The sequence below is a fragment of the Syngnathoides biaculeatus genome, chromosome 8, assembly GCF_019802595.1.
Source record: "Syngnathoides biaculeatus isolate LvHL_M chromosome 8, ASM1980259v1, whole genome shotgun sequence".
In the NCBI taxonomy this organism is placed as follows: domain Eukaryota; kingdom Metazoa; phylum Chordata; class Actinopteri; order Syngnathiformes; family Syngnathidae; genus Syngnathoides; species Syngnathoides biaculeatus.
In genome coordinates this window covers 13,398,479-13,415,384 of record NC_084647.1, presented here as the reverse complement: position 1 = coordinate 13,415,384, position 16,906 = coordinate 13,398,479, and the positions used below count along the sequence as shown (strand labels likewise).

Below are 16,906 nucleotides of genomic sequence, written 5' to 3'. Positions count from 1 at the left end.
CCTAATGGAGTGTTCTGCTTGCTGGGCTAATAGACTGCTTCAAATTGAAAGGAACAGCAGGCGCCTAAACAGAGCGCCGTGGAACATTTCCTCCACTTCATTCAGCCACAAAACCAAATGGAAAAGCGAAAGGAGATGGAAAAAGACACGCCAGGGTTGCTATTATTTGGTGCAGTACTGGTTGCTTTGATTGTTCTGCAATCAATCCTGCCCATTGAGTAACAGCCGAATGTCATACTGAAGACATGCAAGCTTCATGTCGCTGTGCTTAAATGGAATAAATGCAACACATTTGTAACTGTGTATTATTCTGTCTACATTATCCCCCTTCAAGACTAATGGTACAAGACCCCCTGTGGTCTGTGCCAACCTGTACACACGTGAACTCTTGCTGATTTGTATCCCAGTAGCTTGCTTTAATATCCACACGGATATTTGGACATGATAATCAATAATCACAGTGTGAGACCAATCTCAGACAAGTGTGGAGTGTGGATTCAGACAAGTACGCCTCATAACTAATTAAAAGTGCTTAGCTGCTGGTAAGAAAAGAAATCAACTGTTGGCAGAGAGGTTACCAGTCTTAGGGCATCCTGCCAATCATTGAGAAAACTGACAGGGACTTGGCACCAGTGAAATGAAACATCATTTTGGGTGCCACCATTTCGTGCAGCAAATTGGAATTTTCAAGTACGCTTTTCAGTCACAGCCCTTGAGAATCTTGATCACTTTTCTCGTCCCGACAATACCCTTGAGAAATGGTGCCCACGAAACATGGAGTTCAGAGTCTTATGGCGATGTAAAGATGGAATTGATTGATTTGTAATTGTGACTTGAAAAAATGGGTTGTTTTCACTGACGTCACATTTTTTGCTGAATTTGCCGCACACCGCTGCGCGCCACCATTTAACCTCGCTACCTAACGCATACCCAGTGTGTACTTTCACTTACTGTTTGTGTTTTTGTGTTTCACAGGCGTCTCGGGACCTGCTAACCATCAAAGAGCCTTCTTCTGACTTTTTTTCAACAACTCTCGCCAATTCGCCGAAGTTTTTTCCAGAGTTACTAGTCGGCGCACTCTTCAAAGCCTTGCAATCTGGGATACAAGTCCGACTTCGAAAGCGGGGACATTGTCTAACGCCTCCGACGAAAGACTTTGGATATTCTGCGGCTCTGTGCCTCACGGTGACTTGTCTTTGTGGACGATTGCCCGACGCTGCCATCCTGCTGCCCGGTCTCAACCTCCATCGTGCTGATGTGTCGCCGAGCTAAGCTAACAAGCTTAATCGATACTCTTTTCAGAAGGCCAAAATTACAGTTAAGATCGTTTTTTGTTAGTCACTTGAAAGATTTGAGAATTTTGTGAAATACTGGATTTGTTTATTCTTTTGTCTTTCTGCCATTGTCATCAAATTTTAAACAAATAATAAACGTTTCGCTTTGCTTGTGGTGAACTAACATACAGGTTTTACTTTTTGAAAAAACAAAAAAAAAGAATAAATAGATTTTGCCTCAATATTAAAAAAATAATATTCCACCGCCTTTCGTAATCCGTGTTCGCATACAGGTAAATCCTCCTTCGTAATTTCTGTCACATAGAGTAAAAGATCAAGGGCACAATACTGTGCCTTTGTTACGCAGTCCTGAGTCGCATGATGTGTGTATGCCAGGTAGCCTAATAGTCAGTCTGGGCTTGATGTGCTGTTGGTCGCGTCTTCAATAAATGCAGTTAGAAACATAATGTCGTCCTCCTTGCCTATCTATGAGTAACGTCACGTGAAAACAACCCATTGAGGCACAATAGAGTGCAGTTACCTGGATGCAAACAGCATGTCGTCACTAGTTTGCAATTGAAAGAATAACAAGATGACATTTACATCTAATCATTCACAATGACTTGCTGCATAAAATGTTTTGTTGGCTACACTGCAGGAGATTTTACTGATAACGCTGACATACACAAGATGTTGTGTGATTTGGAGCAAGAAGCAAAAATATTTGCACAAGCTACTTTCTGGCATATACAGATAGATGTGATATTTGGATTTTTTCCTCATTAGCTCATTGTCTCCGTGATGTACCCACAAAACGAAAAGTCTCAGACTCCAAGCTCCCTCTGAGCAATACATATTTATCCTTTTAAGCTGTTTATTCTCCAGCGCAGTTGGATTGCAGAATTAACTGCACGGAGAATAGATTCAGACAGATTTACCGTATCTGGTCTCGGCAACAGAGAATATACATTAGATGAAAATGCTGTCTTTGCACCAACAGTTATTAGTAACAGAGCGCTTTAGAGCTCCGCAATGGCGCCATCTTAACATTTATAAACATATTGCTCAAAAATATGAAATTGCGAGACATTTAGAATTGCTATCACCTTAGCTGTTCCAGGCAAAGAGTGCTTTAGTTGTGTTGGTCAGAGACTAAATCTTTTTTACTGCAATGTCAATAACTGTGGGCAACTCCACAGCGAGGTGAATCAGCACAAGAGTTCCATGCTCCGCTTCCCCAGCGTTCAACGAGTATTTATTCATCATTTGATCTTAGTACTGCTTACATAAAACAATCAATAGTCTTTGATTAAAGTGGTGATAAAAAACACATTTTTTTTTGTTTGAGTAAATGTAAATGTTTAGTATGCATCGTAATCTCTTGGTTGTATTGGAATGAGAAGAAATGCACTAAAATCATGCTTTACCTAATCAAATACACTTTAATTTAATTGATGTTTGCTTCATGCATAAATAGTGTTACCATAGACTGAGCACGGGAAACTGGATGATGTCTATTAAAAAAGGTGAAACATGAACTAACTCACAATTTTAGGGCAATATTGTATTCTGTCTGTTTTTTACATGCTTAGCCTGCACACTGCTCAGGTGAGCCGATTCTCTCGTTTTTTACTTCTGATACGAATATGTGCACAGCCGGCCATGAAGTGTGACTCACTGAAGATAAATACCTGCCGAGTGGAGTTTCCCTTAAAATCTGAAATTAGCCCTCCCAGCAGATGGCAAGTTCAAGCACCGTTCAACAAACAGGCTACTTTGAAGGATCATGTGTTTTTTGTATTCGGTAATGAGAAAATACTGAACAATAAGCACTTTGTAAAAATGTGTGCTCGGTTAAATATGAGAGCAAATGCCCACCTTGCTCTCATACAGTAAATGTCCAAATGATAAACAGTAATTAAATGGACGGCAGAATGGGCACGGTTAGAAAAGTGCGGAGCTTCTTCAGCGTACGGGGGAATATGCTCTGAAGTGAATAATAGAGACATTGCGATGTACAGTGTCATGACAAAAAGTGTGTGAAATCATTTGTGAAAATACTGTAATTTCCGGCCTATAAGCTGTGACTTTTTTCACATGCTTTCAACCCTGCGTGCATTTTTTCTAACGGCCGCAAGGGGGCACTCGAGCGGGAAAGGTAAGAGTGAGACCAGTGGAATATATGTGCCGAGGAAGTGACATTTACCAGTCCGGCCCTGTTAGCGGTGCACTACCGTGTTACTGCAGTGTCTCAGTGATTTTTACCATTAGGTTTTTTTTTTAACTCGCGTTAGCATTAGCATGGCGGCGCTAGCATTAAACTCTCTTATGTGCCGTCTTTCTTTTTAAATATATCGTGTTTCAATGTCGGTTTCAATGTGGGTACTTGCGGCTTTTACACGGCTGGGGCCCATGTATGTACCAAATGGTATTTTCTTTACAAATGTACTGGCCGTGGCTTATAACCAGGTGCACTCTGTAGGCCGGGAATCACCCCACCGTTGCTTAACTGGAATGCTAAATTTGACCAACATGTTAGCTGTAATAAATGATACCGATATCTGTCAGAAAATGACCAGCATGCTTAAATGTAGTCATTGGTGCAGTCATTACTGTAACTTTTACCTCGTAATTTTTAATAACACAACAAACTAGTAGTTGTAGTAGGAGCATGATTAGATGTTGCAGTAAGTAACTAACAAGGATTGGGACATTATGGTATCGTGTACAGTATCTCTAAATTGAAAGGAAAATCTCAAGTGGCACTTTCCATTAAGGCCATCGAGCAGTTGGCCTCACATTTTTTTTTCCAGCAAATAGAAAGCAATATTTGCATCTGCTCCAGTGGCTTTCATGGTTATTCCCTACTACACATAAATCAAAATCCCTCCCTTTGCAGGGATTCTACAGGTCTATAAAGCTTACAGGTAACTGGGGGCCTATATTTCTATAGGGCCGTTAATGGCTCATACGGACACATTGCAGTTATCCGCCTCTGAACCCGCATCGGTAGTTATTATCCCAAGTGGTTGGTTCTGATTAAAGTAGTGGGTATTTTGTTTTGTTTGTTGGATTATCAAATTTTGAATTAGTAAAACATTGTGTAACGGAAAGGAACTCTGAACAAGAAAAATGTTGATAACAGATTTAAAAGGTAATATAATTATCTTTAGGATACTATTCTTCATGTTTCACTGTTGTTGTCATGATGGGAAATTTTTAATCAGGTTTGGGTTTTGCTGTTGGAGTAATGCATCCACTGTATGGTTATGGGCCCAATATGCAAGCTGAACGGCAGTATTTTAATCACGGAAGTTAATATCAAGCTGATGTTAACCTCAGAAGATGAAACATTTGGATTTCAACAAAAAGTACAACGTTTCCATCACAGTCAAATGTGAACTCACTTGAGTCTTCAGACAAAGGAGGAAACTGAAGTACATCTCATCTGCAGCATTAGAGCATCCACTGTATCTTTCACATGCTAACTTCGATTGGTGCTTTTAATGTGTTAGGGTTTGTATTCTATTGCTTTACTGTTTAAAAAGGAACTTTTGTCTCTGCATGATAGCATTTACTGTGGTGATAACAGCCACAGTATCTTCCTGGAATCATCATCACCCCTTTATTTACAAACTTTTCTCTGAGATCAGACAAGATCAGGCCGTTATGTGAAAACACACAGGTAGTTTTTACATTCATCTATTTTACGCAAGCTGTCCTGAATTGTTTGTTTTCCGCATAGCAGCATTCTAGGGAGGTGATGTCATGTGTGGCCCGCGCACATGCGGCTCATTTAAAGTAAATGCAAGTCTCTACGGAACATCTGCCAAACATTAGCAGTAAAGTGAAATGGGCAGTTCCTGTTCTTACATTTCAGAATAATCTGGCAGTCATTTTCCTCGTGAAGGATGGAAAAAAAAAACTTGGCAAGTTTATCAGTCAGAAACCCAACAGCAACCCAGCTCTGTTAATGCATGTTCCTTGTGTTTAACAAGCTCCGAGTGACAAAAGGCCAATACAGATGAGGGCCGGGGATAACTTGGAAGCAAAGGTTTTGAAAACGGCAGCAAAACAATGTTAAGAAAATGTCAAAAACCAAATTGAAAACTTAGACGGAAAATTCCCTACATCCACTCCAATGTTGTGACCTTTATTCTTACCTTCCACGTCTTCAGCTACAATTAAAAAAAAAAAAAAAAAAACACACTGTGACCTTTTGCTTGCTCTAGTAAAAACACAAACTGAACAAAAAGTGCATTTCTACTTACAAGCATTCTAATAATGGTAGCTGGCTGGTAGCGACAGAATAAAGAGGATCAGACTAAAAGCACTGCAATCAATGAAACATGAAGAAGACCTCAGGTACAGAAAAAGGACAGCTTGTTTGTCAGGCAAGCGCTCTGTGGTTGGGAAGGCCACACGTGTCGACGGGAAGTGCTTGGAAGACAAACCAGTGTCTGTAAATAACATGGGTCAACTGTTGGGAAGACCTTCTGTAGTCATCTTTACGGCGCTTCAGTCACCCCTGATGAAGAACGTTTCCTAGTCCACATTTCCTTGCCCCTGCCGACCCCCTATCGGCTTTACAGACCAGCCTGAATGTTATACAGTGAAGAAAATAAGTATTTGAACACCGTGCTATATTGCAAGTTCTCCCACTTAGAAATCATGGAGGGGTCAGAAATTTTCCTCGGAGGTGCATGTGCACTGTGAGAGCAATAATTTAAAAAGAAAAATCCATTTTAACGATTTATTTGTGTGATACAGCTGGAAATGAGTATTTGAACACCTTTTATAAGCAAGAATTCTGACCCTCAAAGACCTGTGAGTCCGCCTTTAAAAGTTCACCTCCACTCCATGTATTATCCTGAATCAGATGGACCTGTTTGAGGTCATTAGCTGCGACATCCCAGAAACCTGTCTGACCAGTAAGACTCAAACTTATAACATGGCCAAGACCAAAGAGCTCTCCAAATACGCCAGAGACAAAATTGTACAACTCCACACGGCTGGAAAGGGGTACGGAGAAATTGCCAAGCATCTTGGTGAAAGAGGGTCCACTGTTGGACCAATCATTAGAAAATGGAAGAAGCTAAACATGAGAGTCAATCTCAATCGGAGTGGAGCCCCATGTAAGATATCACCTTGTTGGGTCTCAATGATCCTTAGAGAGGTGAGGAATCAGCCAAAAACTATACGACAGGACTTGGTCAATGACGTGAAAAGAGCTGGGACCACCGTTTCCAAGGTGGCTGTTGGTAATGCACTAAAAACGTCATGGTTTGAAATCGTGCAAGGCACGGAAGGTTCCCCTGCTTAAACCAGCACACGTCAAGGCCCATCTTAAGTTTGCCAATGACCATTTGGATGATACAGAGGAGTCGTAGGAGAAGGTTTTGTGGTCATATGAGACCAAAATTGAAGTTTTTGGTCATAATTCCAGTAACCGTTTGGATGAAGATGAATGAGTTCCATCCCAAGAACACCGTCCCTACAGTGAACCGTGGGGGTGGTAGCATCATGCTTTGGGGGTATTTTTCTGAACATGGTACAGGACGACTGCACTGTATTAAGGAGAGGATGACCGCAGCCACGTATTGTGAAATTATAGGGAACAACCTCTTTCCCTCAGTCAGAGCATTGAAGATGGGTCGTGGCTGGGTCTTTCAACATGACAATGACCCGAAGCACACAGCCAAGAAAACCAAAGAGTGGGTCCGTAAGAAGCATATGAAGGTTCTGGTGTGGCCTAGCCAGTTTCCAGACTTAAACCCAATAGAAAATCTTTGTAGGGAGCAGAAACTCCATGTTTCTCGGCGACACCCCAGAAATCTGTCTGATCTAGAGAAGATCTCCGTGGAGGAGTGGGCCAAAATCTCTTCTGCAGTGTTTTGAAACTTGGTGAACAACTACAGGAAACATTTGACCTCTGTAATTGCAAACAAAGGCTACTGTACCAAATATTAACATTGGTTTTCTCAGGTGTTCAAATGCTTTTTTTGCAGCTGTATCCCACAAATAAATCATTAAAAAATCATCCATTATGATTTCTGGATTTTTTTCTTTTTTTTTTTAGATATATAGCAATATAGCAGACTGTTGAAATACTTGTTTTTTTCTTCATTGTAACATCCGACTTGGTGGAAAAAGAAAGTCCTTTAAGCAGTTGGTGCAATGTAATCACAGCTGTTGCCCGTTTCTCCTCCTGAATCTGCACTGCACTGTACACTCCCGGATGAAAATCCACAGGATATTGATTCCTGAGACGATTTGCATTGTCTGTTCATCGTGAGTGTGCGTGTGTGTGTGGCTCTGCATCATCAAGTGCAAATTAATTGTGCCTGCCAATTAAAGCGAGAGTGGAAATCATTTGAGGGTTTACGCTACTGCAACGTGATATGAAGGTTAATTCCATTTCCACTTAGATCGCCACTTGATTGGCAAATACTTTAAATATGTTACAGTACGAGTCCCGCAAAGTATATCTGGCAAATTCCACACCAAGCTACAGTTTTTCAAGCAAGCACATGAGGTGTGCCGCCGTGTCCAACGTGAAAAACGATCAACACAACACCAAAACAGAACCTTAATGCTTGGTAACGAGATGTCAACAAGCTGTGGGTTTGTGGAAATGTCAAGACGTCGGCCACCGTGTGTGCGTGTGGGAGTGTGATTCAGGCGCAAACACATCAAGATGTCACTTCATAACCCCTGGCTCAGGAGGCTCCTGTCATCTTCACATTTCTGATATCGTCAGCCAAGCCCCGCAGACACGCTAAATATAGAATGGGGACAGAAGTTGCTGTTTGTAGCCACTGCTCTGCTCATCTCCATCCAACGCGAGCCGCGTGCATTGACGCCGCCCCGTCCTCTTCAAGAGTCGTGCATGCAGACAGGAGCTCCTTCACGGGCCAATAATTCCACCAGCAGACTGCAACCCCATGAATGCAGGCATTGGATCTCCTTTACAGATTGTCACATGCGTCTTATTCTTCCCAATTACATTTCTGTCAAGTGCCTTAGAGTTTGTCATTCCGTCTTGGAAAGTTATCCCCTCGTTCCCGATCAGTCTCTGGAGGGCAGATGGCCGCTCCTTTGTCGGTCCGCTTTACCTGTGCGAATCAAGCCCCGCGGCGGGCGGAGTTACTCGATTTGACCTTGTTTCTCATTTTGTATTCGACAAAATACAAGAGGCAGTCATGGAGGCTACTGCGGCAATTAATTGCATTGCTTATCTCTAAAGGCACCAGTGGAAATTACATCGGCAATAGATATTAAATGAAGGAAATTGGGTAACTTGAAAGGATGTAGCCAAATAGAAAAGTAAAGAGGCACGATGAATGAATATTGATACTTTGACAATCGAGCTTCCTTTTTTTGCGTGGCCGCTCAGTATCGTTCCATGCGGAAAAAAATCCTTTAAGTCGCAGCAAAAGCAGAGAACCTAAATAGTTCCATAGATCACTCTAGACAGGAAAAATGTTTTTGCTGACATGCTTCAATGCGAGGCACATAAGAGTAAGATGAAACTTTGCAGTACTTTTGGGCTCATAAAATTCTGAAGGAGGAGAAAGGCCTCACTGAAAAAGAGAGAGAGACAAAGAGAACAAATAGAAAGAAAAAAGTAGAATAAAGCAGTGTCTTGAAAAAAATGACAGTGTGCTGATAAAATTATCCTCAACAGTCCTCAGATTAGTTACTAAATCATAAACTACTTTACTGTAGTAATGCTCTAAGACTATTTTCACAAAAATGAAATCCTCAAGAGTTCATTTTTGAAATATTTTGTCTTTTTATAACATTACCACTCTACTAAACAATACTTTTTCATAACAACTTTACTTTATTGTTTAAAAAAATTATTCATTTGTTCTCATAAAATTCCAAATAGATTTTTTTATTGATTAAAATATTTCATAAAATTCTGTCTATATTCTACTGATATGCCAGTTTTACGCTTGTAAATTTGCACATTTACTCTCATATATAATGACATTTATATTCTCGTAAAATTACAATAATAGATAAATAAAACCTTGGATGAGCTGCAACCTAACCCAGCTGACTTTTAGCAAGAGGCTGGCGACACCCTGAACTGCACGCCAGCCAATCCCACAACCATTCACACTCACATTGACACCTGTGGACAATGTAGTCCCGAGTAAATGTAAAATGCGTGTTTTTGGAACGTTGGAGGAAGCGGGAGCACCCTCAGAAAACCCAAGCGAGCACAAGGAGATCATGCAAATTCCAAAAAGGAAGTTCTGAGTGGCAATTTGAACCCAGAACCTCTCAACTGGAAGGCAGACCTGCTTAACACTACATCACCTTATGTTCTTTTGTGTCAAAGGCCTTTAGGCTTCAATAATACATCTATCCATCAATTTTCTTTATCCTCACGAGGGTCGCAGGGATTGCTGGAGCCTATCCCAGCTGTCAAGGGGCTGGAGGCGGGCTACACCCTGAACTGGTTGCCAGGCAATTGCAGGCCACATAGAGACAAACAATCGCACTCACAATCACACCTAGGTGCAATTTAGAGTTGTCCAATGTTGCATGTTTTTGGGATGTGGGAGGAAACCGGAGTGCCTGAAGGAAACCCACGCAGGCACAGGGGAGAAGATGCAAACTCCGCACAGGTGGGTGCGGGATTGAACCCGGGACCTCAGAACTGTGAGGCCAATGCTTTACCAACTGATACACCATTCCACCCTTCAATCATAAATTATATAAAAACTATATGTAGCTTGTAGATATGGATGCAGATATACTGTAAAAGATGGTGTGCTACCTATATTGCCATCATTATGTCACTTTGATCATCATTAAGTTGAGCTAAAACAAACACATCCGACCTGACGAGGTAACCCCCCCCCCAAAAAAAAAAAAAAAAAAATAATAATAAAAATGTGCGTCAGCTCCTGCATTAAATTGCAGTCCGAGACCATACGAGACCATTTGCCCAGGACGGGACACATTTGGGAGCACAGAAATGCAACCCACCATATGCAATCCGTTACCTTCAATTACAGCTACTGTACTCTTATTTTGTTGACTCATAACTGATTGGGAACAAACCCAGACTGAGTATATTGCAAGTAACTCAGTCCAATTACATATGTAACTCATTTACAGGTGCAAGAAGAATCCCCGTGGAGCATAAACAAAGCATTCACTCTACAACTAAACTAAAGGTATGAAATTTTAAACACTAAGCCTGCAGTCTATTGACTCCTTTCCAAACTGCAAGTGTCCCACACTCCAACACGACTGCTGGAGTCCGACCAGACCAAACAAGCCCCGCAGAACTTCGGCGGTCTAACGGCAAACACACATGGGGATTCCTAACTTTTGCACGAACAAAGAAACCTTGGCTTGTTCATACAATTTTTGTTGCATAGTCCTAGGTTTAAATTACGCCAACTCCCAAATTGGGATTTTTGTCCCATTTGACTGCAGGTGATGGGAAAAAAAAGTGGGAGGAGGTATGAGACAGCTTACTGGAAGTCAGTTTTTACACACTGTCTCACTGGGCTACATTAACTCCCAGCCAGAGGATTCATAGTGGAATTAAAGAGTCCTTAATTGAGTTTGGAGCCTGCTGGATACTCTTGTCTTTAGCGCATTACTACAATAAGTAGCGGTATTCATGTACAGAGAAAGAGGAGCCACAGAAAAAAAATGCAGCCACAGTCATGATAACAACGACCATAAAGATTTGATTTCTTTGAATTATTTTGTGATCTTTATAATTAAGTGTGCTACGAAACTCTTTAAGGCATAAAACCTGACCGTATCCCAAGATTTTTTTTGGTCTGAAAATGTAATTAACACAACATAAAACGTATACAAAACGTGCAACCAAAATGCTGATTTTTTTTTTTTTTGCATCCTTTGTCATAACAAAAACATATTTACAAGACAGAGGTCAAGCTAACTTTTTAAGTGTCTCCCCCAAAAAACGTGTGTTTTCATTACGCAAATAAATATACCGCAAGCTCTTTCTTTAGAGATGAAAGACACACGACAACAGAAGAATAATAATTATTTATATTCACAGTGACATCATTTGGAGTCAAGGCTGCACGGTGCCAGATCATGTATTGCCAAGGACTCTCTTATTGTACACAGAGAAATGCATTCAATAAGATCGTGGAAAAAAGTCCCCCTTTGCCTTTGTCTCATTAATTAATCCAAATTAAAGAACAGAGGGAAGGTGATGAGACTTACCCAGAAACAAATAGCGAAAGGTTGCAGACATCGCGGCAGGAAATCCCACAGACAAAAAAAAAAAAAAAAAAAAAAAAAAAGGAGGTGGAAACAATGCACTGAAGACGCCGTCACATTCACAAGCGACTGGCGAATTGAACGCGAGAGAATGTCGGCAAAACAGCGCAAAAATGTTGACACAGGGACATCATGTGTCTCCGCGCGCCTTCGATGTCATCGTTCTTGCGGCGGGGGACGGACGCACTTGGCCTCGGATCAAAGTTCCTGCCTGAAAAAAAGCTGCGTGGTGTTGTGCGTGCGGCGTGGGACGGTGTCGCGCGCGGACTCCACTCGGTCTCCTCCTCGCACGAGGCTCCCCTTCTCCTCCGCTGCACAAAATACCAGCGAGCAGGAGGAGGAGGAGGAGGAGGAGGAGGAGGAAGAAGAGGAGGGCGAATAGGTGGATGAGGATGCTGAAGGATGGAGACCTCTAGAGTCTGAACTTCTCCTACACTGCACAACAATGAATTTCTTGTTTTTATGGTTGAATTATTGTTAGTTATTATTGACTAGCAATGCAAAGTGCAGTGAGGGAGCACAATTTTTTTAATCACTTTGTAAACATTTTCTCATTTGGATTTACAAAAATAAGAATACTCAGTTTGTATCAACATTGTCCTGTTCCTTGAGTACATCCATCCGTCCATTTTCTTCACCGCTTATCCTCACGAGGGTCGGGGGGCGTGCTGGCGCCTGTCCCAGCTGTCAAAGGCCACATAGAGACAAACAGCTGCACTCACAATCACACCTAGGGGCAATTTAGAGTCCAATTAATGTTGCATGTTTTTTGGGATGTGGGAGGAAACCGGAGTGGCCGGAGGAAACCCACGCAGGCACGGGTAGAACACCCAAACTCCACACAGGCGGGTCCAGGATTGAACCTGTGACCTCAGACGTGTGAGACCAACGCTTTCCAGCTTAGTCACCGTGAAGCCTCCAGTGATATTTTCATGCATCACAAATACATATTTGCTTCCTTAACATTCCTGATCATATGTTTGAATTTTGATTGACAGCGATTTATTAAATGAGCAGATGTAAACTGTCAATATGTACAAATATTTTAATTCTTATTCTGCTACTTGATTTGAAAGTCCTAAAATAGCACGAGATTTCACCTCAGTTTTATTTAATTGTGCTTTAAATTGTCAAATCCCAACAGTAGAAATCTCGAGGTACTTAAAAACATGGATCAATTGTAGTGGATAACCACATTAAAGAGACCCAACAGATCTCCCGCATGAGCAGCCAATTTGGTAACAGAGGCAGTTCTTTGAATGAACATGATAATGATTCAGCATGGGGAAGACATTCGCCTCGACTGGCGTACTTGCTGTTCTTTGTTGTGAATGAGACAGCCGAAAGAGAAAACTATCCATGGGATTGCCAGCAGGTCATCGCACTTACATACCACTGAGAAGGGTCTTCTCATATCATCCTTATACAACCCTCGTGCACTCATAATCACACCTAGGGGCAATTTAGAGTGTCCAATTAATGTTGCATGTTTTTTTGAGATGTCGGAGGAAACCGGAGTGCTGGGAGAAAACCCATGCAGGCACGGGGAGAAACATGCAAACTCCACACAGGTCCGGGATTGAACCCGGGACTTGAGAACTGTGAGGCCAACGCTTTACCAGCTGACCCACCGTGCCACCTTTTTCTTTATATTTCTATTTATTTATTTATTCATTATTATTATATTTTTTTTAACAGATTGCAGCACTATTTAGCTTGGAAGATTGGGACCGATTTTTTTGTTCTTTCCTCTTCAGCGGCAATCATTTTGACCGTTTCTATAGACTTGACCATTTCTATTAAACAGCAACTGTATTAGTTAAAACAACATTCTTGTTCGTCTGAAATAATTTCCCATACAGCACATGTGTTGGGTGTGATTAAATTATGCAGGCATGTGAACATATGCAAAATAAATTGCTTGTGTATTTATTTATTTATTTGTGTATTTACATTTTTTAGCCATTTAAGTCGGATGAGATGAAGCAAGAAACGCCGCCTGTTCTAATTTCAAAGGGCTCCATATAGTCTCCAGGGCTATTTATAGTTTTCAGGCTGAGATGACGCATGTTTGTGATCAAAGGGGGTTTAATACATCTCTTTGGACTCAGGTTGCTTTATTTTTTTTCTTTACTTAAGAAAAAAAAGGTCTCATTTTGGGATTATGTGATCAATCCTTCCCCCTGACCAAAAAAAAAAAAAAAAGACGCATTTGTTCCTCTTCCATCAACTCTTGGTTCAGGATTTTCACTAGAGGTGAAAGTGGTCTAATCTGGGTAAAGAACGGTTCTCTGCTCTGAGAAATTGAAAGAAATGAACCCCCCCTTTCAGTCTTCCCGACAATCGACAGCAATAACAAAAGGCTTCTCCCTCCCCGGTGGCCTCTCTTCTGTTTCACTCGCTCTTTTTCCTCTCTTTCTCTCCCTCCGTCAAGTGGCCTGCTCTTCAGCCCCAGCACCAGCCTTGCTCTTTTCCTTTCCGTCCCAATATCTAAATGGCTTGTGACGACGTATCGCGAGCGCTCACTCGCAAAGCGCACGACGCAACACGCAGACAGACATCGCTTGATGGGAGACGGAGCGACAAATACGCGGCATAATTCGAGGCGTCGTAGCAAGACGGAGATAAGATGAAGCAAAATGGTGTCTTCAGTCGTGCGTAGCACTGACAATACTCCTCTGTTTTTTTTCTCTTCTCCTTTGTTGATTTTTCTTTGTATTTCACCTGGATAAAAAAAAAAAAAAGGTCACATCAGAAAATCTGTACCGAAGCGGAGCGAACATCAACAGAAACACTTCACAGCTGATGTCAAAAGATGATGGATGTCTTTTAAAATATGCTTGCCATGCAATTACAACTGTTATGGAAGTTGTGATTAAAAAAAAGAAAGCCAGAAAAAGAAAAGAGGATTTCCCAATGTTTCCATAAAAGCAGAAGACTTGTGGCGAAGTGTTGTAAATGGCTAAATATGTCAGGCTATACAGTTTAGAACCCAACCACAATTTATGGGAGTAAAATGCCTCAAAAGACATACAAATAATCAAAGGTTGAATTGTCATCATGCGACACATCTGGCATTGAGTGAAATTGTGGTGGATTTTTTTTTTTTTCACGCCACAAAAGACAACCAGAGTGTTCGTTTTTGTACCCGTGTTTGTGTACATTTTCTCCTGGTACTCTGGTTCATCCTGAGGTTCTCGCTCGGAGAGAGCAGGTTGGATAGGATTAGAAACTAACTAATTAGAGGGACAGCCAAAGTTGGATGTTTTGGAGACAAGGTTAGAGAGTGCTGAGGATGGAGCTGCCAGGCAAAAGAGCGAGAGGAAGACCAAAGAAAAGTTTGATGGATTCAGTGAAGGAGGACATGAAGACTGTGGGTGTTAGAGAGGAAGACGCACGAGATCGCCTTAGATGGAAAGAGATGACACACTGTGGCGACCCCTAACAAGGATAAGCCAAAAGAAAAAGAAGGAGAAAGCAATTACGTCATGAGACTCGTGAGATTTTTTTCTGAAAATAAGGTAATATAAGATAAATTGTGGAGGACAGTGGGTGTTAGAGAGGAAGATGCACGAGATAGGCTTAGATGGAAAAAATGACACGCTGTGGCGGCCACTAATCGAGACAAGTCGAAAGGAAAAGAAGAAGAAGACTCTGGTTCCTCGTGTATCTAAAATCATGTGGGTTAAGTTAATTGACATTGGTTGACTATTGACCAGTCGGGGGTCTACCCTGCCTGTCACATGACCCTAACCATCTGACATTCATTCGCAAAGGGGTAAGTAGTTGTATATTCAAAATAAGATGACCTAAAACACTGCAAGCTCAGTTAATCAAGATCTCATAAGTAAATAATTTGGAACAAATAATTTTCAGTGTTTCTGTGGTATAACAAGTCATAGGTGTGACTAACACTGGTCAGAATCCAAACATGTGAGATCATGAGTGCTCTTTCAAAAGATGACCTCACCTTAGTTAAAATGGATGGCCGGGGAGGCATGAAATATGATACCAGTTCATTGTTGATTGCAGCCCAACGCATTTGAGTTACATATCTCACATGGGGTCTGGTTGGTGCCATGAGGGGCAACCTGCCTGTTTGGTGGCTTGGCCTTTGTGTATGATGCACAGCACCCCGATGCAGATGGCGTCACAGATGGCTGATATTTATACCAAAGGGCTTTGAGAAGTCACCAGTGTGGAAATTGCTCTTTCTCCCACCACAACACACTCACCCCACTCATGTCACCATGCGCTGGCGACACATATCAGTTTACGACATTACAGTAAAACAGACTTTTATACTTTTGCATGTATCCATTCATTTTCTGAGCCGCTTATCCTCACGAGGGCCGCGGGAGTCCTGGAGCCAATCCCTGCTGTCGTATGGCAGTAGGCAGGGTACACCCTGAACTGGTTGCCAGGAAATCACAGGGCACATGGAGCCAGGCAACAGTCGCATTCACGATCACACCAAGGGGCAATTTAGAGTCTCCAACTAATGCATGTTTTGGGGATGTGGGAGGAAACCAGAGTGCCCACGCAGGCTTGGGGAAAACATGCAAACGCCACACGGCCGGGGCTGGGATTGAACCCTGGACCTCAGAACTCAGCTTTGCCACCATGCCGTATATACATATGCAATTCATCCATCCATCCATCCATGCAACCATTTTCTTAGCCGCTTATGCTCACAAGGGTGGCGGGGAGTGCTGGAGCCTATCCCAGCTGTCAACGGGCAGGAGGCGGAGTGCACCCTGACCTGGTTGCCACCCAATCGCAGGGCACATAGTATATATATGTATAAATATATTACCGTATACAGTATATATATATAGGCATCAGCTAGTGATTTCATATTTTAAATGGTTTCAGAATAAATTCCGAGTATGGAAAATCATTGGCTTGGAAACTGGCATGTGCAAAGTGTGTGGACGCTCACTCTGGGGATCACGTAGTATTTGGAGCGGCAATGAAGGGTGATAAACCTCCGTCACCACCCCACACAATCTGTAGATTATTGACTTGGGTGTGGGGTGGGGTTGTCTAAGGTCCCGGGGTTGCCACCTCGAGGCCTTCGCACAGGGCACCAATAAGGCAAGGACTGGTCGTGGTTCATGCCTACTTTTAAGTGGTGAGCTGGCAAAAAGTGCAATGCATTATCATATTCGCTTTTAGTGGAAAATACGATATAAAAAAAAACAACTTCCAAGCGCAATGTGTATTCTTGCATTTTTTTCTATTGGAGCTTTCCTGCTTTTTTTATTACTTTCAGTGGATTTGCAGTTGGGATCACGACAACAAGACACACCTCAGACCTGTGTGCTGAGAAGAGGATAAGC

General features: G+C 42.0%; 1 protein-coding gene across 2 annotated transcripts in view; it reads right to left on the bottom strand.

Annotated features, from left to right (window-relative positions):
* The window catches only part of clmpb (CXADR like membrane protein b), a 72,280-nt gene extending 60,506 nt beyond the window's left edge, over positions 1–11,774 (bottom strand). The window contains exon 1 of one of the 2 annotated variants that reach the window (XM_061827365.1): positions 11,508–11,774. In XM_061827365.1, coding sequence (XP_061683349.1) covers positions 11,508–11,538 — 31 coding nt within the window. In that variant the 5' untranslated portion in view covers positions 11,539–11,774. Of the gene's footprint in view, positions 1–951; positions 1,128–11,507 lie in introns of those variants that run through there. The other variant, XM_061827373.1, reaches the window with a different exon arrangement.
* Between the last annotated feature and the right edge of the window lie 5,132 nt (positions 11,775–16,906).